Below are 24,322 nucleotides of genomic sequence, written 5' to 3'. Positions count from 1 at the left end.
ACCGGCTGGTGATGCTGCGCAAGCTGCAAGACTTTATGGTGAATTACACCAACAGGAAGGACTGCCTAGCGGTCTCGTAGAAACTGCTGCACGGTGGCAACGTGTCTCGGGACAATTTTAGTTCTTACACGATAGTCAAGCACTGCAGGGCACTGCGTGTTGGTTACGTAGTTTGTTTATGTAATGTTTTTGTTCCTTGCGATAAGATTTACGTATTACGAAACTGCAAGTTTTGTTTTGTGAACAATTCTACCTTGTAATCAGCAAAAATATATCAATATTAGTTGCCGTTGACAGCATACGTCCTTCATTACATTTCCTTTCCATGTGATGTTTTTTTTTTAGGCAGCAGCCGCTTCAACATATCAGCCGCACATTAGCGCACTTGTTTTATGACCGCTTTTCCAGCTGACACCACCTATGTTGTTCTCGTTTCCTCCTCATGTGTTCAAGTGCCATGAGTGCAACAGTGCAGTGATAATAGTGAGTGAAGTGCGTTACGTTAAGTAGTCCGCAAGCTTGACTCAAACGCTCCGTAGCGTGTCCTCAGACGGTTTGACTGACGCTAGCACCGCATAGCTCTAGGTTCTGTGGCCCGAGGTGTTACCTGTGCTTGCCGACATTCTATCCAATCATACCGAAGCATTATCTCAACAACAGCCTCTAGTGCTTCACTGCTGGCATCATTAAGAACAGTACAGGTTACACTGAGGATAGTTTCAATTAAAGATTGCGGACGACTGTAAACCCGTTAGCATAAGTTCACGGGTCGCGGGTGTTCTTGCCCTGTTGGGCGTAAGCAGTGTGTTTAATTGAGCTTGGTTGGTTCATAGTAGATTGAGAATAAAGCCGCTCTTGAGTCGGGGTGCGATGGTGGTTTGAAGAAGAGCTTATCTCAGCGAAACACAGCAAAAATAAGCAGGAATGCACCAAGTATATGTGATGCAGGCCTTAGTGTTAAGCATCTGGAACGTGTTTCTAGGAAGTGACGCTAGTACCCACTAAACATCTGATTTCCAGGCCGAGATGGGAAAGTGAAAGGCACGTTTACACTAGGGACATGCCGTTTAACGTGGAAGACTTTTCTTATCTCGCGAGGCTTTGCTCGTTATAGCGCCCAGTGCGGTACCACTCATTCATGAAGAACTCGCTACCTTTTGCTGTTTTCACAATGGTCAGCCCAAGGACTGAATCATTACAGCACACAGTGGTAATATAATAATACTATCTGGAGTTTTACGTTCCAAAGCCATCACCATGCAGTGAAGGAGCACACTTTGAATGTAGACAACGCAGACAAGCAAGACCAACTAGCTCATGTCTCAAAAATATTGAAATGTGAAACGGAGCTTTTCACTGAGTAAGCGTGCCCATTCAGGTGATAGTATTGTCGATATAATAGCGCCCAATACACGATATTACCTTGTACAAAATCATGCAGGAACATCCATGAACACTTCACTGAGACGCGAGTAGTGGTTCTCAAGGGGGAGGTTTGCACAGAACCGATCCAGCAAGGAACACTAAAGACAAGTGATGAACTTTTTTATGAGGGCTTGCTGTATAATAAATACTCATTCGGGCATGAAAATTGGTGCGGTTTTTTTATTGACGAAAACTTCTTCATATGAATGTAGTACGAATTTCGGAAGCATGAAGTTGTTTAGTCGAGGCAGGCTAACCTGTGCGATAAACAGAGAAGAAAAGGCATAAGTTACGAAGTTTTCTAACTCTGTATGACGCATCCATATTAGACAACCGAGAAAGAGACATGCGCAAATCTCACAACCGCTATCTTGTGACACGACAAACAGCATAATAAAAAAGCATACCGGACGTCGGAAAGAATTCGGCCTTATTTCGTCAACTTCTAACGTAGTCTCTTGTTTCATCTTGTTCTGCTCGTAATTGTATGTCGGTAAATGCTCTGACTTTATTCGAAATGTGAGCATGCTTTCTTTGGATGTTTATTAGTTGCAGCTTATTCTATTTGCCCAAGCACACGAGAGTGAGGGAAATATTTAACCTTCTACGCCCTGAATTTCGACCCTGAACCCTGTTCTCTTAGTCGCACCCTGAGCACTATTCCCGCCACTCGAAACTCTGCCCCTTAAAGTACATGAATTAAGAGACTGAATGTCTGGGTTTCACTAAAACTTTCTTTGTGTTTGATATGTATCTGTTTTAGTTCTGTGTTGGAAGCGGCTATACAAGTGTACAAACACTTTTCGTTCGAGATTTTGCGTGAACGCAGAACTTCGGAACACAAATCGTCGAAACATCGAAAGACAAACCGAGGCAGGCTAACAGCGTCATAAAACTGCTCACTTATAAGAATTAGGCTGCAAGTGATTAACAATCACTCTCATACAACGTCAATCATGTAAATGAACGTAGGACAAGTGGCCTCGTTGCTTGGTGCGGAACACTGTTGTGTCAGCTGAACGAATACGACAATTGAGATATTTGGGGGCAATGGTATTGTGGTGTAGTCTACACAAGAATTCTTCCTCCTTGTTGAGCGACAGGTTGCTTTTGAGCTTAAGCTTTGCCGTTACACCCCAGCTGCATTTTGATGCTGTATTCTGATTTAATAGGCGGAAATATTTGGGCACAATCATTATGCCCTCATGGCTTGGCTCAGTTCACGTGCTCGAACGAACACCATCGGCAACATACATAGTTCACGTTTTTGGAAACACATATGGGCGTTTTAATATAAATATAATCGAAATAAACCAACATTCTATAAGCAGTGGCTGGTCAAACAAGTACAAGCCAAATATGCATCAACATTCCACTCGTATTTCACGCGAAGACCGGATAACGTTTTGGAAAAGGCCGAAATCCACCATGTTGCTGAGATCACCATTTTTTTTAGCTGTGGTCATTGGCTCAGGCAAATGGGGGTGATTGGGAGATTAAAACTGACATGCTTCCACCTTTGGAAATTAAATATTTATCTTTTATATGCATTAAAAAGGGATAGCACCCTTGCTGCAGGTAGGCTGTTTTTGTTGTTTTGTATTTTCCTTCAATCTTATGGCACCTGCCCACTCCGGAGGATTGGCCAAGAATGCGTAGTTGAAAATTTGAAAGGTTATTCGAAAGGTTATTTTAAAAAAAAGAAACGAAGTGGAAGTAAGACGTAATACTTGAAATTAAAACTACAAGTAATATGCTGTGTACCTCGTTTTCTAAACTGTTCTATTCCAAACATCTTTCTTACTACTTCGCACTAGTCAAGCACAATGGCCCAGGATACGCTGGCGTTCATCGTCATCACACTATATCATTAGGCACAATACCAGTCTTGGCCTCCACGGACAAACATCAACATACATTAAAAGTACCGTTTGCCCCCCTCTCCCCGGATAAAGTTAGTCTATGCCCCTGGATCTGATTTTCTCAGAGGCCTGCTACCGCAGCCTCTCTTATTGGCCTGAAGTGTGCGATCAAAGAATTTTGCCTGCTCACTGAACTTGAAGCTGTCCAGAATGGCGCCCCTGTATTGAGACGCACAATACGCAGTCATGTCACGCATGTGATCTGAACGTAACGAAGTCACCAGAGTACTGTAGGAATACTTACAGAATATAATCTTTGCCAACTCGTAAGTACCAGAACCGACGAATGGAATCTTTCCAAACACGGCTTTAGAGCCCATCAAAATGTCACAGACCACGCCACGGAACTTATCTATTGGCGTAGTGGTGGCAAACTCGGTGAAGCCGCACTGAACAGACAAAGAAAACACCATAATAGACAGTTGAACTACCATCGTGCCATTGCAACTGACGAGCTCTATGGTCACAATAGTAAAGCTAAGCCATTAAGACCATGGCGCCAAGTTCAAAACTCTGCCATTGAGAGATTTCTTTCATTGCGATAGAAATTATATGGACACTCTCGGCTTGATTTTGCCGCCGGCATCGGCGTCGACATGGGCGTCGTTGTCACTCACCGTATATGTATACGTATCTATATATATGAAAATGCAAGAAAGAAAAAGAATTCAGCAAAAGACTCCGTCGCACGGAATCGCAGTTGGGTCCTCTGAATCGTGAGTGTCAGGCGTTAGCCACTGAGCCACCAAGGACCATGTCCTTCAACGTTCAAACGGCAAGCTATCTAAATCTGCCTTGTTACCGCTGCTGACGAGAATCTCGGAGGGGAGGGGACTATCATGTTTTTAGCATTACCAGAAAGATGGCGCAATGAGCGCGCGTAGCAACATCGCCCCGACGCGACGGCCACACGCTCATCTCCCACGCACACTTAGCCCTGCGAAGAGCAGGGAGTCGACGCTCCCTCGCACGTCCTTAGCTCGCGGTAGGGAGGACTGTACGTTTTGCATGGTGTTCAGCTTTTAGCGGAGCGATTCTGTTTTAGTTACCGGACAGACAAAGGTCACTGCAACTGTTGCACAGTTTGCGTTTGCGAAAAGAGCGCACTTTTCAGACACAGCAAAGTAACAACAGAGGCACTTATTTGCGTTCATCTGTCCCTGAGAGTCCGCTTCGTGGATCATTTATGCGTGAGAAACGCGGGGCATGTTTAGGTCTGCTGGCCATTCTGCACGTGACCTTCCAATTTGTTCCTATCGCGTTCATTGCTTCACCTTTGCGCCAAAGCTGTGACTTTTTGCAGCGAAAGCTGTAGATGTAGATCCTCACACCCCTCCCCTGGGGTATCAGCCAAGAATCGGGTAGCTTAAGAAAAAAAGCGAAAGTATATATTTAAAGACTGGTGGAAAGAAAATTAACAAAAATATTGATCCTTTCGTAAATTATTTTTGAGAAAGAATTTTGATGAATTAGTTCCTATCAGCAATAAATGATTGATATCACAGAAATTTTTTATAGCCTCCATGGGTTAACTGAGAACCTTTTGGTATTTAGGTTATTAAGTAAATCTCTTAGACGGTACAATAAAATCTTGCATGGCCGCACACATTTTTCTGTTGCTATGCCCTTAGGTACGAGCACCTAGGGATAGTAAATTTCACAATGTCAAAGCTATAGGCCAAGGATAACAGATTTTCCAGTGACAACTTAATGTTTAAAACTTTCTACAAGAGATCAAAAAGTGCTCCACATATTCCTCTGTTGTGAGATCACAACTCGGGTCACGCGCAGGTGTCCGCCACCGCCGCCGTCGCTGCTGTCCGTAACCACATCCCACGAAATTAAAAAAAAAAAAAGCTAGCACCAATGACACAGAGGGGCTTGAATCCGGGTGCCAGCCCGTTATTCTACCACGAAATTACGCCGGTGTTTGTAACTTGTTATCAAACTTGCCTTACGCAAGCTTGACCTAGCACCAATGACACAGTGGGGCTCGAAGCCGGGTCCGCTGGGTGCCAGCCCAGTATTTTACCACTGAGCCACACCGGTGCTTGTGACTTTTTGTCAAACTTGCATTAGGCAGACTTAAAGTCGGGAAAACAGTCACGTTAATACGACCTATAAAGCCTTTTAAAACGGCCGAATAACAACCAATCGTCGCACAATGCGAATAGCGTAACGAGTGGGCCGTCTAGTGCTCCTAACCATTACAAAAGCTTGTTCTTGTATCCCTATTAACTATTATCTTCCTGCCTTGAGGAAGACAAGTCCGCTTTTCAAAACGTTTGTTAACTCGTGTTTCCGCAATTTTTCATCACAAGCTTCCATCTTCTCCATCCTGCCGGGTTTCGCACTAAAAATGGAGGTTGTATGAAAGGTCGCCGAAATAATTGGAAGTCAAGCGAAGGGTGCTTGTGGAAAGCAAAGGTGGAGCTGAGTGTCCTGTTAAGTTTGTGGATCACATTTAACGTGTTCAATAATACTGATTGGCAAACGGCAAAAAGACACCCAAATAAACATTGCGAAGGTAGTCGGTACTCTGCAAAAACCAGTCAGACAAAATCCTCACGCAAGAACGGCTTACGTCCCAATTCGCGGGCTGCTCAATCTGACAACAAAAAAACAATTTTTAAAGGGCACTGACACGAAACTTCGTGGCCGAGATAGCCTCTAGGGTTGATTCCCAGGGACATTCGTATATAAGCTGCAAAATATTATAGCTAGGAATATAGCTGGGAAGGTACTTTAAAAGAACTTTGAAGTTTGCGTGAGCCCTCGACTCCATCGTGCCATTGACACCATCGAAGGGGACCCCTAGGGGACCCCCTACTTCCCTCACGTCACCACGCTGCAGTTAGCAAAACAAGTTATGATGACGTCATAGCCGCCATTTTTATTTTGGCGCGTTTGTAACCGCAGGCTATATTTCTCGGCAGCTGGTTGCAATCGCGTGGCCGTGGCGCAGGCTTGGAAATTTCTGCGTTTGGCGACATTGCAGTCCCGTTTCCTATTGGAAAGGAATTCTTGATGCGTATCGTGCGAAAGTGTGTCACGGTTCTGTGTGCTGACGTGTTCAAAAGCTGCACACGATAAGTGGCGACAGCTGCAGCCAGTTTTTGGAGCTCTCTCAAACCAAAGCTGAGACAATGAAGGGCCTGTAATTAATTATCTATCGCGTGCTGCAGCAAACAATGTGTCGTGTCATGACTAACAGGCCCCCAGCAACACATTGCAGCATAAAAATGCGAGGCCAAAATGTTTGTGTCAGTACCCTTTTAAGGTGCATCATGTGCAAAATTTGATTGAACTAAGGGTAACAAAAAGCAACAAACTTCAAATTTAGTTAACTTTGTCTGTTGTCTAAGGTTTACACGACCCATTCTTGAAGTTTCTAGAATTTTGGTGTTGATGTTCCCAAATTTGCACCCATTTTTCGGCGACTTCAAATTCTAACCAGAACTACTTTTGTTATGCAGTATTTCTTAATATCACTTGTACATTAACCTTTTTATATATGGTTGAGAAGTAAACTGCCAAATACGAGAATTCCATGCAAATCTCGATATACCTATAGCTTGCAGCAGTAGTGCGTAGTTAAAAATTGTTCCTATAATTTTACCGCTGTGATTACTGAAAGATCGATACTCACCGTTACGGCAGCAACGAATGATGTTGCGTACGAAACCTGCATACAAAAATTTCATTTACAAAGAGATCGAATGTTGCCGTGCACGTAGTTGATAACGTAAAGTCACGTAAGCATGAAACCAGAAAAAGCCCCAACATTTTCGAATTTACAACTGTACCTTCTCGAATACCCATAGTTTATTTTGTCAGTTTACCACAATGCCATACCTCAGTGTAGCGGTTATCTGAGAATCCACCCACGCGCTATTGCTCTGGTTACCTCAAGTGGTAGAGGGACCACCCTGAAAAGGCTTCCATCCTGAGTTCGAACCTCAGACAAGGACGTATTTTTCGGCAACTAAGAACCTTCATAGTTAGGAAATATGTTTGGATTTTCTAGTGACATCGCCCTACAAGCTGGTGGATGTCAAATTTCCTTTTCTAATGTGGTCATGAGCTGTATACAAAGAAAAAGCCAGCACCACTTTCTTGTCCACAGTACCTTTTTATTTGGGCATGCGCACTCATTTCTTATGAGTATAGATAGACAGATAGATAGATAGATAGATAGTTAAATAGATAGATAGATAGATAGATAGATAGATAGATAGATAGATAGATAGATGTCTTTCGGAAACCTGTCTTTCGGAAACGTACATTTTTAAAATGAAATTTCAGTGTCACAGTCATGGTGACAATCTTCCTTATATTTCCACTGCAAAATGTTCTTCCTGTGAACGCTTCCTGTGACCATTGTTCCTTTGAAACGCTGCATTGATTACCATGTTCTCGTATTGCTGTTTAAAATTATGCATATAATTATACTGTGTTCTTTGAAAGTTAGCTACCAAAACATCCCATAACCGATACGATCAGTTACGTCCAGTACTTTAACCATTCCATAGTCTCGCACGAATTGTGGATCATTTGCATTCACACATACCGCATTACGTATTTGGAACAGACTACCAACAGGCCTAACAGAAGGCCAGTTATTTACCTGTTATAAGGTTAACCAACATTGGTTCGTGCTCTGTTCACTTGTTTGAATTCTACCCCATCCTATTACTGTCATACTGATTTCTTGTGCGCGCTAGTGTTTGTATAACTGTATACAACATAAGGGACCCCTTCACAACTCCTCATCGAGTTACGGAGCTCCGCCTTTTTAACAAAACCGATGTAGATATCTTCTAGTGAATAATAAATTAATTAAACTGAATTGACTGTTATTGCTGCTGTCTTTTCTATCAAGGCCTTGCCATCTTTCAAATTTTCTTATAATTCATTTCCTCCCAGTTTTTCCATCGCATTCGTATCATGCTCAGTTTATTCATGTTTGGTTACGCAGCGCACTACGTACAGGAAAAAACACTTGGCTTAATTTTTGGAGATATTTGAGTTGAGCAGGCGTAATGGTATCGCATGATCGGAAGTGTCGTACAGACTTCCAGAAACCATTTTGAACTCGTCTTTGACGCCTTCTTATGGGTAATTCAAAATAATGTACTTACGTCAACCATATCTCCTTCATTGCAGAGTTTGTACATCTCCCCTAAACACTGCAAAGGAGATGCAGAATTAGTTATATACCTAAGCCTGCCCCTCTCAAACAGTACATTTGGTTCGAAATAATAATAATAATAATAATAATAATAATAATAATAATTGGTCAGCTTTTAGCTCGGAATAAGCTCACGTGCTACGCGTGACGCCAAACAGGCTAATAAGAAGTGTTCCACACTCGTCGTCATGGCAACAGATGGCGCTGACTGACCCTCCCACGTTTAAATTCACATATATACCCAATAAAGTGGCTGGAGGGATGGCTGTGGCAGCTCAGTGGTAGAGCATCGAACACGCTATTCGAAGATTGCAGGTTCGGTTCCTGCCCACGGCAAGTTATTTGTTCACCCACTTTTTTTCTTGACATTTACATTACAGTTCGGTCTAATAACTTCCCTATACTTTCCTTGGCATTATAACAGCCAATAAACAAAACAACTACACCATTAATACAAAGCAGTGTCATAAACAGGCGTTTGCTGTCTTTCCATAGCATCCCGCCTACAGGAGGTTTGGAAAGCAGCAGAATATGAGCCGTCCATATTAAATCAGAACTGGTTATAGTGAAATATTCAGGCAGAATAACAGACAAACCGTCTATAGAACCACGCTTTTTAATATGCTTAAGATAACCTCTATCCCAAGAGTTTCTCACTCCGATGTAAATTCGTTTTTTCGACTCTCTCCCTGACTCACCTCCTGGCATGATAAGCACTTGAAGATTGTATAAGCGATGCACAGTAGGCACGAAAGCACATGATTAGAGCTATTGGGATAAGTCTTTCAGACAGCATTATGATCCTCCGCAAAACTGGCACAATAAAGCTGAGTCATCACCAATATAAATGTTGTAACAAAGTTACTTGTACATGGTGTTCTCATGAAGCAATATGCCGACACGAATGAGAAACAGTGCTGTGGATATTGTACAGACTCAAAGCAGGTCTACGCTTTCTTTGTGGTTTTGATACTTCCCCGCTCTTTGTAGTTCTCCAGTAGAAACTCATGATTCACCGCAGCTCAGAGCGCTCCTTTCATACCGCATAACACTGAGTGAGCGGCTGGGCGGATCCATGAAAATTGTGTTAGTACGTCGTTTTCTTTTTATGTGTCTGTGTGGGCCAGCAGCCTCTTGAAACGCGGAATTTCATGACTCGATTTCGGCACACCTGCATATTCATTTCGTGCACCATGGCGCTAGGCAGGTGCGCTCACACCGACAAATGCTCAGCACTGCACTAAACACGATAAAAACGAGCCGTTGCATGCTTTTGCTGACTACGATGGTCACGCTCCGAATGCAGATGCCCTTGACATTTTCAGTACAAAGCGACTACAGCGCCACCTCTACCGTCACCCGCCGCAGTATCAGCAGAGATGCGGTGCGGCCGCGTCGTTCACTTCACTGCCCCCTTTTAGTGCAGTGCAAGGAGACTGCCTTGGAAAACAGTGCTTTTAACGGTGGTGAACCTTAACGCACCTTTCCCATGCTGTTGGGAAAGCCGAGCTTGATCGGTTTTTTGCATATGTTATTGTTGAGATCACTGCCGTCTGGCTTGAAGTTCATATTCTGTAATATGGCTGCCCCTGAAAAGCAGAAATACGACCACTAATTGATTAAGCGTGGACAGAATCGCGCAAAAGTGTGAACGTACCTAACTGCGGAAATATTTAGGAAATCAATATACAGTTTGTCTAAAGTAAGAAAGTGACTGCACTCAGACTAAACCTATGAAATAAATGCGCCGGAATAACTATATTCGATACTGTTTCTCTATTTTTAGCAGGAAAATCAGCTTTCTCAAGCATACAGAGATTTTTTTTTTTGAAATCGACACTAAAAAAATCCACCAACTAACACACATTCTGGCCAAGACTTTCATGTGAACTCATCGACGAGCAGTCATTACCTATAATTTTTTAAGATATTGAGCCTGGCGTTAAGAAGAGTAGTGTCGTTTCAGGCAAATCAAGTAGTCGTGAGTACATCGTAAACTTACCAGGTGCACCGACTAGACTGGCGTGTAACAGGCAGCGCGTGGTGCGACATAATGTCAGCACGCACATAGAACAAATAAATCAGCTTCATAACAACGAAGTGTAGGCTACGGTGCGATAATGTGCACATTGCTGCATGTTCTCTTTAAAGCCCTACGCTACTTTTATTTTAATAAATGTTCTTACCACCACCATATCTCAAAATTTTGTCTCCCTATAAACGAAAATCAGCGCGGAATGACCTTAAGCTGAAGCTGACACTAGTACAACCAAGTACTAGCCTGCTTAAATACAATTTCTTTGCACACACCATTTAAAAGTGGATTTCATTTCCCGGTATCGAAAAATCACTGCCTTTACAAATTTTTCGCATGCATAAACATATTGATTTACGCTATGCTTTTTCAAAGTTGCATAATGGTTTTATTTCTTTTTTTCCAGTGTTTCATCGCCTTCAGTATTTTTTGAAGAACACTCTTGTGAAAGCTTTAGTTGGGCTGCAATATGTAAAAATAAATAAGAATACTTAAATATTATAAGTAGCAGTCTTCTGCGCATTCTACCAAAACTGGACAATAGTCTGTTGAGTGATAGGCCTACATACGTGATTATGTTAAAATATTAAAAAGGCTCATAGCCAACGTTGCAACCACAAAAGGGGTTGTTCCAACGCGACGCCTGTGGAAGGTCTTTTTCCAGAGGAGCTAGAAGCACTGCGTGGCTCTATAGGGTTTAAACGATCGTACTTCACGGTGAAACGCAATGTTGAGGAATTGGCGAGTAGCTTACCTCTGGGACTGACCCTGTAGATGATGGTCGTGAATACATCCCGTAAGGCAATCAAAGAGTTAATAGGAGACATATTTTCAAAGGTCACCTTCGCCGTGCACTGCAAAACCGTAAATAAGGTGTACATTGCTGAAGGGTTGCATTTGGTAAAAACTTTCTTCATTTTAAGCTTAGGGTATGTGATTATTCATGAAATTTAAAGGTGAATTCTGGATCTACCGGGTACATTTATGACTATGGTGTCTAAATTGCACCGAAAGCAAGTTTTGAGGAGTAATATCTAGACAATACTTTATTGTGACAAAGCGTATGGGTCGTTGCCTAATCGACACCGAATTTATGGACGAACAACGAGTATGATTATCTGCAAAGACAACAGCTTTCGTCTCTACACCGTGGCTGTGCGTCTGCTTCTGCTTTTATGAACTTTTTCTCTTTTTGTCGAGTCTTTTTGGCTGCGAGAGCACCAAATAGCATGCCAACAGGTCTGCAAGGGTATGTGTATAATGGCACTAAAAGCAATACCGCATGCCAGCTCGTTCGCCTAACTGGGTGAAAGATAATTTTATACAAACATGATTACATGATTACTCATTTATGTACTGTTCACCATGGAAAAATACATTCAAACCACAGTGTCTCCTACACTACCACACATTTGTAAAGTAGATGTATTGCTTTCCGCTTCTTACGATTAATTAAAATAGAATACAAAGATCAAAGCAGCTTTGTAAGCGGTAATTAGCTGGCATTGTTATGTAAAATAATCCTTTATAGTGCTATTACAACAACCTAATAATCGAATAATACGTTCTCTATGGGAAAACTTGCTGTTTCGTATGTGCTTTTCTTATTTCAGTTTACTTTTTTTCTGTCGTTACTTTTGTATTTAGTTTGCATGCAGTTTTGTAACCGTTCCGCTAATCGTTATTTCTCGTCCTTACTGCTGTATACAAACTGACAGTGCAGTGCCTTGGAGCGGTCCCGCTTGCGTCACACTCTAGTGTTCTTTTTTTTGATTTGCTAAAAAGCATGCTGTTTTCGAATAACGATGTGTGCACTGGCGTAGCCGTAGCATCACATCCTTTCTCCCTCCCCACCCCAAAGTTTTTTCCTTAATTTTAGTGTTTGTACGTATGCATGCGCTTATTAAAACTCATGCATGATTGTAGATAAAGTGAAGTTGACCCCCTTCCCCCTCACACTTCCTGCCAAAAACAATTTATCGCAGCGCTATCAAAAACGACAACGCCATGATATTTTTTTCCTATTTTGCAGAGGCTCAAGCGATGAAATTTAGCAGAAATTTGTGCGAAAAGGCGTGGTATTCAATTATGCAAATTTAAGCGATGTCAATCAGTATTCTAAGACAAAGATTTACGAGATGAAAATCAGCTAGTTTTCTTTTTCTAAAGGCAAGCGCGCACTTACCCTCACAAGTGACATGAAAGCTTGCCCAGCTATCTGGAAAGCAAAATAAAGTAATACCTGCTTTTAAAAATATAACGAAATACTACAAATGAGGGTTCATGCAAGAGTGCGCAACAAGTGCCCAGCAGGATAAACTAGGGGATAAGCTATTGCGCTGCTCAGTTCGATGAGAAAGGTTTAAATCCCAACTATTACGACCGCAGTTTAGATGATACATGTAATGCGAAGAACTTAATGTTTCTTTTTATGCATTAGATCGCTGAGAACTGAAAACACTAAGCTTTATTTCTGTTGAACATTCCTCTCTGGACCAGGTTTTCCTGCATTTTCAACATCTTTGTTTAGTTTTTAGTGCAAATTGATTATTTCCTTTGTATTTGCCGTTAAAGATAAAATTTCACCAGAAGCAGTATTAGGTCATGTGTAACTTGAACTTTCAACGAAATTGCCAAACAAAAATGAAGGTGAGCAGCGTGGATAAAGAGAAAAAAAATTTTCCGATGTTCAGAAAGAGAACTTCATAACACACCTTATTTAGCTAATCGATGCCTTCGCATGAAGGTAACTTCTGAGTGAATTATTTGACGCAATAAAATTGGAGGACACTTGAGCTCCGCCTTCGAAAACGGATACCAATAGCGCGATTGGGTCTCGCGCACGTCACCGTCTGAACTGCTAGCCTGTTTTGGTTCACGCTACATGCCCCAACAATGACGTAAGGAAGCGAACAAATGGGCGTGTAACATGGGCCGTTTCAAGGTATCAATGAGTCCTTATTGCAAGTGCAGTTACCAAGTGTACACTACGTAATAGTTATTCCTTCTGTGAATCAGTGAATAAGGGCACGCTACGCGTCCGTAGCTATGGTGCAGAGATTTGGGGACCTACAAAAAAGGTTCAGCTTAAATTGATGACGCAGCGAGCAATGGAAAGAAAAATGGTAGGTGTAACCTTAGCAGAAGAGAATAGAGCAGAATGGATCAGGGAACAAACCGTGGTTGAGGATATCGTAGTTGGAATCAAGAAGAGGAAATGGACATTGGCCGGGCATGTAGCACGTATACAGGATAACCACTGGTCATTAAGGGTAACTAACTCGATTGCGAGAGAAGGCAAGCGGATTAGGGGAAGACAGAAAGTTAGATGGGCAGATGAGATTAACAAGTTTGAGGGTATAAAGTGGCAGCATCAAGTACAGGACCGAGTTGACTGGCGGAATATGGGAGAGGCCTTTGTCCAGCAGTAGACATAGGCATGCTGCTGCTGCTGCTGCTGCTGCTGCTGCTGATGATGATGATGATGATGATGCGTCCTTAGGACAACACGCGAACCTACGCAACTGTTGACATTGTTGATGACCCTACTGCTCATTATGAATAAAAATGCCTGAGCGCTTCTTAATGAGTGTGCCTGCACAACACCCACTGTTGCTGAAGTCGCATGTTTTGACATATAAGAATGGCAGACTGGGCTTTTGGTTTGAAATACTTGAAGTTTAAGGCGTGAATACGACATGGATGAATTAAGACAATACACACAGGCACTCTATGCTTGTTTGTTGTATTTCTTCGTCCATGTCCTCTTCGCGCCTTGAATTCCAAGTATGTTTTTAAAGTGTCGCGATTCTACTATTCTTCAACGCAATTTACGATGCGCAAAGGACACTGCATCCTCTACATGACATTCCTATAGCGTTTCTTTTTCATCACAGTTTCAGCAGATACTGTCGCTCTATGGTAGAGCGCCTGCTTGCCACGGGGATATCCTGGCTTAAATGTTCCCTAGGACCAAAAATATTTTATTATTTATTTACTTTGCGTGTTTCTAGCTCCTTTGGTTATAGACGAGAATGCTTTTTCGTTCACAACTATCACCACCATCACCAAACACTTCTGCGAAACCAGCTCTTTAACGCTGGAGTGTTAAATATCACTCACCTTTTCTCCAGAGCACAAATCGAGGTCTTCTCCAAGGCACTGTAAACAAGTAAAACAAGTAAACGTTGTTCTTATTCTGATTGTCTGCAAATCAACGTTTAAGACAAATGATGAATTCAGAGATTTATTCAATTAGATCTTTCCGATTCGAGACCAAGACTTATTTCAAATGATTGGGTAAACACACCTGTCAGTAAAACAATAATGGAATGCCATGCACAGTTAGGCTGAGAGGTATTTCGCATGACATAACGCAAATGTTTGCACGTTTCGGTGAATAACTGAGATTTCTGTACATGCATAGACGAATGTATGAACAGATCCAGCATATTGCCGTTGAGTAGGAAAATATCATTGTTTTATATCTAGCATTGCTAGGAAAATACTCCTTGGGCTTTCTGTATTAACTGCACAGGCTTCCCACGACATTTATTCGGAGGTTCTCTTGGTTATCGTGAGCAAAGGTGCTTAAAAAAGGGAACCGCATTGCGTGACGAAAGCGCACTACATTTCGTTCCCAGCATATCAGACCAGTCAAGTCACCAATAGCGTTAGTTGGCGCCATTTCATTAGCTATGATTGATTGATTGATATGTAGGGTTTAATGTCCCAAAACCACCATATGATTATGAGAGATGCCGTAGTGAAAGGCTCCGGAAATTTCGACCACCTGAGGTTCTTTAACGTGCACCCAAATCTGAGCACACGGGCCTACAGCATTTCCGCCTCCATCGGAAACGCAGCCGCCGCAGGCGAAATTCAATCCCGTGACCTGCGGGTCAGCAGCCAAGTACCTTAGCCACTAGACCACGGCAGCGTGGGGCTATTAGCTATGATACGATATTTCATAAATCGGTACAGGCAATCTAACTATTATATTCTAAATAATGTACTAACCAATCCTCCTTTTGCGGCTCAACAACAACAAAAAACCTACGAAATATTAAAGCTAAGGCCACATCGCACGACAGGGTGCCCCGACTCGAAAAAGCGCAGAGCTGTACAGCCGTCTTTATTTTTCTCCAGTTTTATTTCTTTCCTTTTTTCTTTTTGTCTTTTATTTCTGTCTTTTTCATTGCGTATTTCTATTTTCTTTCTATTTTTCCTTAGTTTATTTCTCAGGGAACGACATTCTGGCAACGAGCGATAAACTCACGTGCGCACGCGTGCCATACTTGGACAAGAGTTCGGGACGAGCACCAGCAACAGAAACTACAGCGAATTCGTGATGTGCTCCACTTGCAGGGAGGCGTTAACGTCGGCCAAGTTGCCCGTGATGAACGAAACTTTTAGGTCGACTCACTGCCCTGTTTTGCATGCTGCTCATGGTTCCGCATTGCGAGAAATGGTGCAATTTTTTTCTTTTGTCCCCATTGCTCATGCACTCGCGCGATCTTTCAGTCTTTGTTCGCGTAGCTATTTCACGCGACAAATTGATTTCATTTCGTCTTGTGCGATTTCGACAAAGTAAGCAGAAATAAAAATTGGCAAGTCGAAAACCGTGAAACCCTGTAGGGTCAACGCTTAGCGCCGACATTGTTCACATGTCTTGGGAGGAAAGGAGCGGCGAAGAATAGGTTGCACCTGTACAAAAAAATTGACCTCATGTCTGCATGTTTCACTTCAAATGTCGTCGAAAGACGATACCATTGCGTCTGGAGAGAGCGAACAAAACGTTCATTTGATGTTCTGCGCGATAAAATCGGTGAATTGTATTCTGGAAGCGCTGCGTTAGAGAGTCTCGATCCGTGCAGCGAAGGTAAACGAGAGCATCGAGGTACGTTAGACACGAGCGCCCGCGGGGAGAGATGCGCGCCTGTCTCGGAGGCGATAAGTAGTAGAACGAAATGCGACGGGCAGGTTGCACCACCGTGTCGTCTTAGCAAAACGTTGGATACACTTGCCTTTTCGAGCATCGCGTTGTATTGTCAGCGCAGCGTGATAAACGCTACGGTCCCTAGAATGACTTACGTACGCCTTCTCCAGTATAAAGATACAAATACAAAATATTGACGTGTTGTTGTGGTGCCTCATATATGAGCGATGATTGCTTTTCAATTGACAATCACACAATTATCAACGCTGAAGCTTGAGCAATATTGGTGGACACTGCGAATGGGATTGCCCGTTAGGGGTATCGTGTGGTGCCGTTTACAGACAGACTAAATTTTTTTTCGTTGAAGTACCCCTCAAAAGACTATCATCTTTAAAAATAGCGTAGGCGAGGAAGAAATCAATGTCTGTTATTTAAACTCGGAGCGGTGTAGGGGCTCTTCAACTGTCAAGCCTTGGTGAAAACACTGTGCTGTATATTTAACGCGTAAACTAAGCTCTGGTGGCTGTTGTCAAGTTGTTGAAGTTTACGAATGCATAGTTTTCAGCTTTTGTGCAATACCTACAGTGACGAAAGAGAATTGATAGAGCCAGGAGGTATTTGTCGCAGGATGTGCAATGGCGTCCTTATCAATTATATCAACCGGCTGTCAAGCAAAAAAATATGACTGTGGCGTAGAAGCAAGTGGGTCGCATCGCTGCGAAATCGCCACATGTTTTAGGTTGTGTTCTGATTCTTTGATCGCATCGTAGGCAGCCTGTGCTGGCAGCTTAGAAGACAACATCACACCCATGTTGTCCGAGAAATGAAACACACCTGGACGGCTTCTACGTGACGAGACGCCACCTCGCGTCGAGAAACGAAAGCTACGATAAACAAACGTAACCTATGTTTTTAGATACATTCGTGTTAAAATCGAAGAGAAATTGCACGTTACTCGCATTGAGTGTCTGGAGAAGCGTTTGCTTGTGTGCAGACCACTATTCCGGTGAGATCCTAGCTATCAGAGCAATTGGCCGAGTCAACATATTGCTTAGACAGCAAAGTAGTCTGCATCGTATTTGTCTGCGATGCTGTTTTCGTGAAGTCTATTTTGCCGGCTACGTAAGTATGTGAGTGGGACTTTAGATGGCCGTCGTCCATTTAGCTGTCTATGTAGTCGTCTACGGTGGGTATTAGAACATGCCATTAGATGCGAAGCAACTTATGACGCAGTTCAATGTTGTGTGCCTAACCACCCGTATTGCGTATGCGCGACATCTGTCCCAAGAGCACTGCCAGAACACGTTGGCGAGCTGGCATATTCTGGCCTGTGTAAGGGGCTGGGAAAGAGACTGTGGCCTCTCCCCCTTACACTCTCTCAGATGTCACGTGATGGCGTCGGAGAAAGATAATCTGCAGACGTAGGATGACCCCACGTGTTCCCGCGTGCCGTGGCGATGTACCCGCGAGACCTTCTCCAACAAGAGTTCGGGACGAGTAACAGGGGAACAGGAACTACAGTGCATTTTTTTTTTGGTGTGCTCCAAACGCAAGGAGCGTTAACATCGAGCAAGGTGCCCATAACTAACAGAACTTCAAGTTGACCGATGCACTACTCCACAGGCTACTCATGGTTTCATTTAGTCGAAGATGGTGTAATTTTTTTCAACACTAAAGTGTTTTATGCCGGGGTCCACCACGACTCCGCTGCCGTATTTTTGTCACGGATATGACGTTGTGAAATATATACTAATAGATTGCAAAGAAACGAGAGGCGCGTGGCGTGGAACCAGCAACCTGTTGATTAGCAGCGCGCGGCGCTAACAACTACGCCACAGAGCGTACGTTGTTGAGCATTCCAAAAGTAGGCCATTTGTATACACCATATATACCATTTGGTAGACCTCATAGGTCCGAAACTTTGCCGCATATTTGTTATCAGTCGCGAGATGGCGCGACGGCTTTACTTTGGGGGCGCTCTAAAGGTTCTCGCCTTCACGGAGCTTCGTCTATCCTGCGGTCGCGCTCATCAGACTCGTAATTCGGGAAAGAACGAAGGTCACCTCGCTCGGTGCAGCGATCGCATTTACGAAAGGAGAACGCTGCAGACACACCACGAAGTAAGATTGTGACAGTTGTTCACGCTTGTCCCGTGAATACGTCTACGCTCGTTCGTGCGCCTTTCTGTTTGAACAGCGGTCTTTAAGAGCTGAACTGTGACAGTTATTAGTCCGCGCTTGTCTTGCGTATGCTGATTTTTTGCGTGCTTTCTGTTTGAGGTGCGCGCTGCGAGTTTTGAGCTTCTCGCCCTTCATCACGTGACTCTGCAATCTGTTACTCTTGCTTAAACAATGCACAATAAACACTCAAGTGTCTCCGTTAAGACAGGTTGCACTTTAGTCTAGTATCATTGCCTAGATAGGGGCATCATCCTCGTTTTTTTAAGCAAATCACGTACCACGGTCAAGGGAGGTAAGCCTGAGAACGGCCACATGGCCTGAGAACGGCCACATGATTAACTCTAACAAGCTCCAACCAGCTTGTGCAACAACCAGTCGGTGCAGCATATTGTAGATTGTATAAGCTAGCAGAAAACAGGAGGAATAAAATGAAAGAATTTGACACGGCAGTTAACTGGAAATATTTCTCACATGAAAGCACAGAATCGCGCACGTGCATATTAATCAGGGGGCGATACCATGGCACTTTAGTGTTGGCGTGGAGGTCACCGAATTGAATCTCGATGGAGGCGTCTGCTAGATGGCCTACTTGTAGGTCATGTTGCGCCTAGAATAGGCAAAAACATGGAGACAGAAATAGTACTCAGAAGTTTTCCTCAGTTTGCCTTATCTCATCCAGCCTGACCAACAGTCGTACATGCACCAGCTCACTCAACAATAAGTTCTCTAAGATGCCAGACTTTGCGAACGTCTGTGGTTGAAGTGAGAATTCCGCAAATATGCTTACTACGGATGTCCGTCAAACAGACACAAAGGAAAAAAAAACTGCCACCTGTCATCCTGGGAACGCCAGGTGGCGCAGAACGGAGCAGTCCGGGGTCTTTGGGCTCCCGCTTCAGCAAATGATTTTTGTGGTTTTTCGTGTGCTGTGCCTCAAGATCTTGCTACGAGTCGACTCATAAGCTGCCAAGGTTCACGTCGGTAGCGGACTTTCACCGGTAGGTTCATTTTTGAGCATTTTTCGGACTTTTACGCCACCGACTACGCCTCGCGTGCGTACCAAACGCCGAGTTGGCGTCCGCCGGGCAGGACGCGCCCTTCCTTGGACGCGCCCTTCGTTCCACCTGCTGAGCCAATATGCTGGACGGTGCTGCTGTTATTATGGACGGTGATGAACTCCCTCCGGAAGAGTTTGGAGAGGAACACGGCTGGCGTTCCGCCGCGGTGAAGAAAAGCTCGAGGCGCACGAACGCCAGTGCTACAGAGCGTGCCACGGCATGCGGCGAGAATGCCAGGGGCAATTTCAGTGCTACAAGAAAAGCTCTACACTTGAAGAATCAAGTTATCAAATCATCGAGAATGCCTCGACTGCCTAGCGAGCACTGGAAGATTATCGTCCGTCCAAGGGGTGGCTTGGATGTTGAGAAGGCGGGCTCAGCTAGACTTGGCCGGGCAATCGCAGAGGCGGCTGGAATTGTACCCACGCTCATTAGTCAGGACATTGTTTGCCCGAATGCAACGCAAAATATCATAGTTATTAGCACGGCGTCCCGTGCGAACGCTGACTCTTACCTCAGGATGAGCTGCCTTACATTGGGAATGAAGAAGTATGACATCAACACTTACGAGGCTGCCCCGCATGAGACCTGCAAGGGGGTCATCCGTAAGATTGACGCATCGGAGAGCCAGACGGAGCTGGAGAGGAGCATCCTTACTGAAAGAAACCCCACGGCTCTGGGAGTCAGACGTATTAAGAACACTGAGACGGTGGTTATTGTCTTCGATGGCTACAAAGTTCCCAACTTCATTTATTTCGGCACAGCGCTGGTCAGATGCTCGCTTTACCATCGGCAGCATGACTGCTGCTATGCCTGTGGCAGACTCGGGCACAGGGCGGACGTCTGTCCGACACCGGACGAAGCTGTGTGCAAGAGGTGCGGAATCAACAACCCTGATGAGAACCATCAATGTTCCCCGACCTGTGGATTCTGTGGCGGCCCACACGCCACGACGGATAAAAGTTGCCAGCAAAGGTTTCAGCTTCCATTTATTGTGCGAAGGCGGCGAAGAGAGCGCCGTGCGGAATCAGAGCGTCGTAGTCAGCAAACGGTACCTGCTAACGCCGACGAGGGTGTGAGCCAGCCTGCACACCGCAACTCCAGCTCAAACAGTCGTTCTGCTGCAACTGGGGTGGACAGCCGTGACTCATCGCAACAGGCAAGCAGTCGGTCCAGATCCAGATCTCGGTCCAGAAGTCGCTCCCAAGGCCAGCGAAAGGGAACTTCGTCTAAAGGCCGAGCCAAGTCCCGGTCCAGAGATCGTCGTCGGTCCCAATCCAGAGGCCCATCGCACTCGAGGAGCCAGTCCAGGGACCCGCATGGCACAGTCCGTTTCCAAAGCCCACCCCAACCGGAGATGCAGGGTGGCTCCTGGGCTGACCGGGTGCGCAGCGGAGGAGGTGAAAAGGTAACGGGAGGCACTGCGCCAGAGCATGGTCTAGCGGAGCTAAATCAGCTTAGGAAGGAGAATGCCGAAATGCGCAGCATTATTGAGTCGCTGAGAGCCGAAATGGCTGAGCTTAGACGTGTCAGTACATCTCAAGCTACTCTGGCATCTGCTTCTCCGTGTGTAGGTTCTCCCTCTCCTCAACCCATGGAGGTTCCCATGGTCGTGGAAGCGGGCCCCTCGGGTAACCCAGCCAAGCGTAAGGCTGCGACTTCAGCCGAGAATGTGCAGGCTAGAGCTAAATCTGAAATTAAGGAGACTCTAAATTCAATTTGCCTTGAGATTCACAAACTTAATGAGCGTTTCTCGGCGGTCGATCAACGTCTCACAGTTATGGATCAGAAAATAGATATTCAACATGCCAGAATTCAATGTGTGGAGAATCAATTACAGAACGCCGGCCTTATGGTGCAGAGCCCCAATATCAGGGGAGCAGCTCGGATTCACCCGGATTTCTTTCCAGAGGGAACGCCTTTATCGGCGCCCATTCCCATGAGTATCCCCAGTTCGAATAGTACAGTTGCTTCTGTACAGAACCTGACGGCAGGGTCAGGGAGCACCTCCAATGATCAAGATGGCCTCGCACGCTGAATTTCGTATATGGCAATGGAACTGCAGGGGGATCCTTAGCAAAAGGGGCACCCTGCAGCAATTTGTCCGCTCTCACAGCGAGAAGCCGCAAGTGATCCTACTGCAGGAGACGCTGTCTGATAGTGTAACCCTCCCGGGGTACAAGGCACATGCAGTTAAAGGGGAAGGCAGAGGGATTGCCACGTTAGTCAGCAACAAGTTCACCTTTGTGACACATGATCTAGGGGTAAGACCTAATAAAACGGAGCTCTCCTTAGTTGAGGTCATTCCGAGTTCTTCCAACCTTTCCAGCATTTTTATACTGAACATATATAGTAGCCCTAGTGATCATAGGCAGCGTTTTAGGACGATCATAGCTAAGGCAACCAGATTGGCTGGGCTCTCTCCTCTGGTTGTGGCGGGGGATTTTAACTCGCCTTTCCGGGCGTGGAACTACCCGTATGATTCAGCTAAAGGCAGGAGCTTGTGGCAGGAGACGGGAGATGCGGATCTCTCGTTAATTACGGACCCGATGTTTCCTACTAGGCGCGGCACATCCACCACCAGGGACTCCACCCCGGACCTAGCTTTCGTGAAAAATGCTGGCTCGGTAGGTTGGGAAAATCTTCTGACGGATTTAGGAAGTGATCATTATATTACAGTTACTAAATTACAGATGGAGGCAAAATCTAAAAGAAAGTTTACTTACGTGGATTGGGATAAATTTCGGGAGTCACGCAGCGCTCGAGCGGAACAGGGGGAAATCCCGGACTCTCTGGGGCAATGGACAGAGATGCTGCTGCAGGATGTTAGAGCGGTTACCAGAACCATTGAGACAGAGGTACAGACAAACAAAATGGACAGTCGGCTTGCGCATTTACTGGAGGCAAAGCAGTCGCTATTGGCCAGATGGAAGGGTCAGAGACTTATTCGTAGGCTTCGGAAAAAGATAGCAGAGTTAAATACACAAATTGAAGAACATTGCAAAAACTTGTCGAGGCAGCAGTGGGATGAAATTTGTAATTCAGTCGATGGACAAATGCGAACCAGAGGTAAATGGAATCTTTTAAAACACTTGCTTGACGAGTCGGGCACTAAATCTAATCAGAGGGGGGTCCTTGCTAGAATACTTCATCTTGCTCAAAAATCCTCCTCGGGCGCGGAGCTATTGGGGCAGCTTGCTGAGAAGTATCTACCGCTAGCAGTTGATTCCATGCAAGCCTATCCGGGGTATATGGGAACACCTTGTGCCCATTTGGATGAACCCTTCACCATCAGCGATGTGCGACGTGCCCTGCACGAACTCAATGGCCGATCGGCGCCGGGTCCAGATAGGGTCACCAACAAAGCGCTTCGGAATTTGGAAGATGACTCTGTTGAATTTCTTACTGATGAGATTAATAGGATTTGGAAGGGAGGTGACATCCCGGAACAATGGAAGTTGGCCAAGGTGATCCTCATTCCCAAGCCCGGTAAAGCACCAAGTTTGGACAATCTGCGCCCCATCTCTCTCACGTCATGCGTGGGAAAGGTGGTGGAACACGTTGTCCAGAACCGAATCGCGGACTACATAGAGCACAATGATCTCTTCCCTCACTACCTTATTGGCTTTAGGCCAGGCCTCTGTACGCAGGATGCTATGAAAATCATTAAGTGTCAAATTTTAGATAATCATACCAGAGACACCAGGGCGATCCTAGGCTTGGATATAAAAAAAGCGTTTGATAATGTCCGCCATGATTCTATTTTAGATGCGATCTCAAGTCTCAACCTAGGTTCCTCATTTCATGCGTTTGTCAGATCCTTCCTGTGTGGTCGAAAAGCCATACTTAAAGTTGGAGATCTAGAATCGGATGTGCAAGCGCTGGGAAATAGGGGCACCCCGCAGGGATCTGTTCTATCACCCTTACTTTTTAACATCGTCATGGCTGGTCTCTCGAGGCAGCTTTCTGGAATTTCAGATGTTGGTCATACAATTTATGCCGATGATATCACCATTTGGTGTAGAGGAGGAAGTGATGGCACTGTAGAGGCGGCCCTGCAAGAGGCCATCGACACTACCGAGAGTTTTCTGGAAGACACAGGCCTTTCTTGCTCTCCGGAAAAGTCTGAGCTTCTCCTCTATAAACCGGTCAGGAGGGGCCGTCGACCGCGAGGCTGGGTGCCGCCCCTAGAAAATGACATCCACTTACGTACCAAAAGTGGACGATCAATCCCCAAAGTCGCTTCCATTCGGATCTTAGGTATGACGCTAGAAGCAACGGGCACCAACACCATCACGATTAAAAGGTTGGAAAAAAAGACAGACAGTGTTATTAGGCTCATAAGACGGGTGGCTAACCGAAGGACAGGACTATCAGAGGACAACTTGGTCAGGCTTATACATGCTTTTCTGCTGTGTCATTTTGCATATGTGGCGGCAATGCATGTCTGGAAGAGAATGGAAAGGGACAAGCTTAATGCAATGATCAGGAGAGCTGTAAAGAATGCCCTTGGGCTCCCCAACTACACCCACACCAATCGTCTCCTGCAGTTGGGAATTCATAATACATTGGA

General features: G+C 44.8%; 1 protein-coding gene across 2 annotated transcripts in view; it reads right to left on the bottom strand.

Moving 5' to 3' along the window:
* Positions 1-1,585: 1,585 nt before the first annotated feature.
* The window catches only part of LOC119179225 (uncharacterized), a 46,656-nt gene continuing 23,919 nt past the window's right edge, over positions 1,586-24,322 (bottom strand). For both annotated transcript variants that reach the window (XM_075869161.1, XM_075869160.1), the window contains exons 4-11: positions 14,696-14,734; positions 12,759-12,791; positions 11,328-11,427; positions 10,021-10,127; positions 8,489-8,536; positions 6,997-7,032; positions 3,592-3,736; positions 1,586-1,682 (exon numbers count right to left, since the gene is read on the bottom strand). In XM_075869161.1, coding sequence (XP_075725276.1) covers positions 1,678-1,682; positions 3,592-3,736; positions 6,997-7,032; positions 8,489-8,536; positions 10,021-10,127; positions 11,328-11,427; positions 12,759-12,791; positions 14,696-14,734 — 513 coding nt within the window. In that variant the 3' untranslated portion in view covers positions 1,586-1,677. The remainder of the gene's footprint in view (positions 1,683-3,591; positions 3,737-6,996; positions 7,033-8,488; positions 8,537-10,020; positions 10,128-11,327; positions 11,428-12,758; positions 12,792-14,695; positions 14,735-24,322) is intronic.

This window comes from Rhipicephalus microplus, chromosome 7 (genome assembly GCF_043290135.1).
Source record: "Rhipicephalus microplus isolate Deutch F79 chromosome 7, USDA_Rmic, whole genome shotgun sequence".
Classification (NCBI taxonomy): domain Eukaryota; kingdom Metazoa; phylum Arthropoda; class Arachnida; order Ixodida; family Ixodidae; genus Rhipicephalus; species Rhipicephalus microplus.
This window is presented reverse-complemented; position numbering and strand designations above follow the sequence as displayed.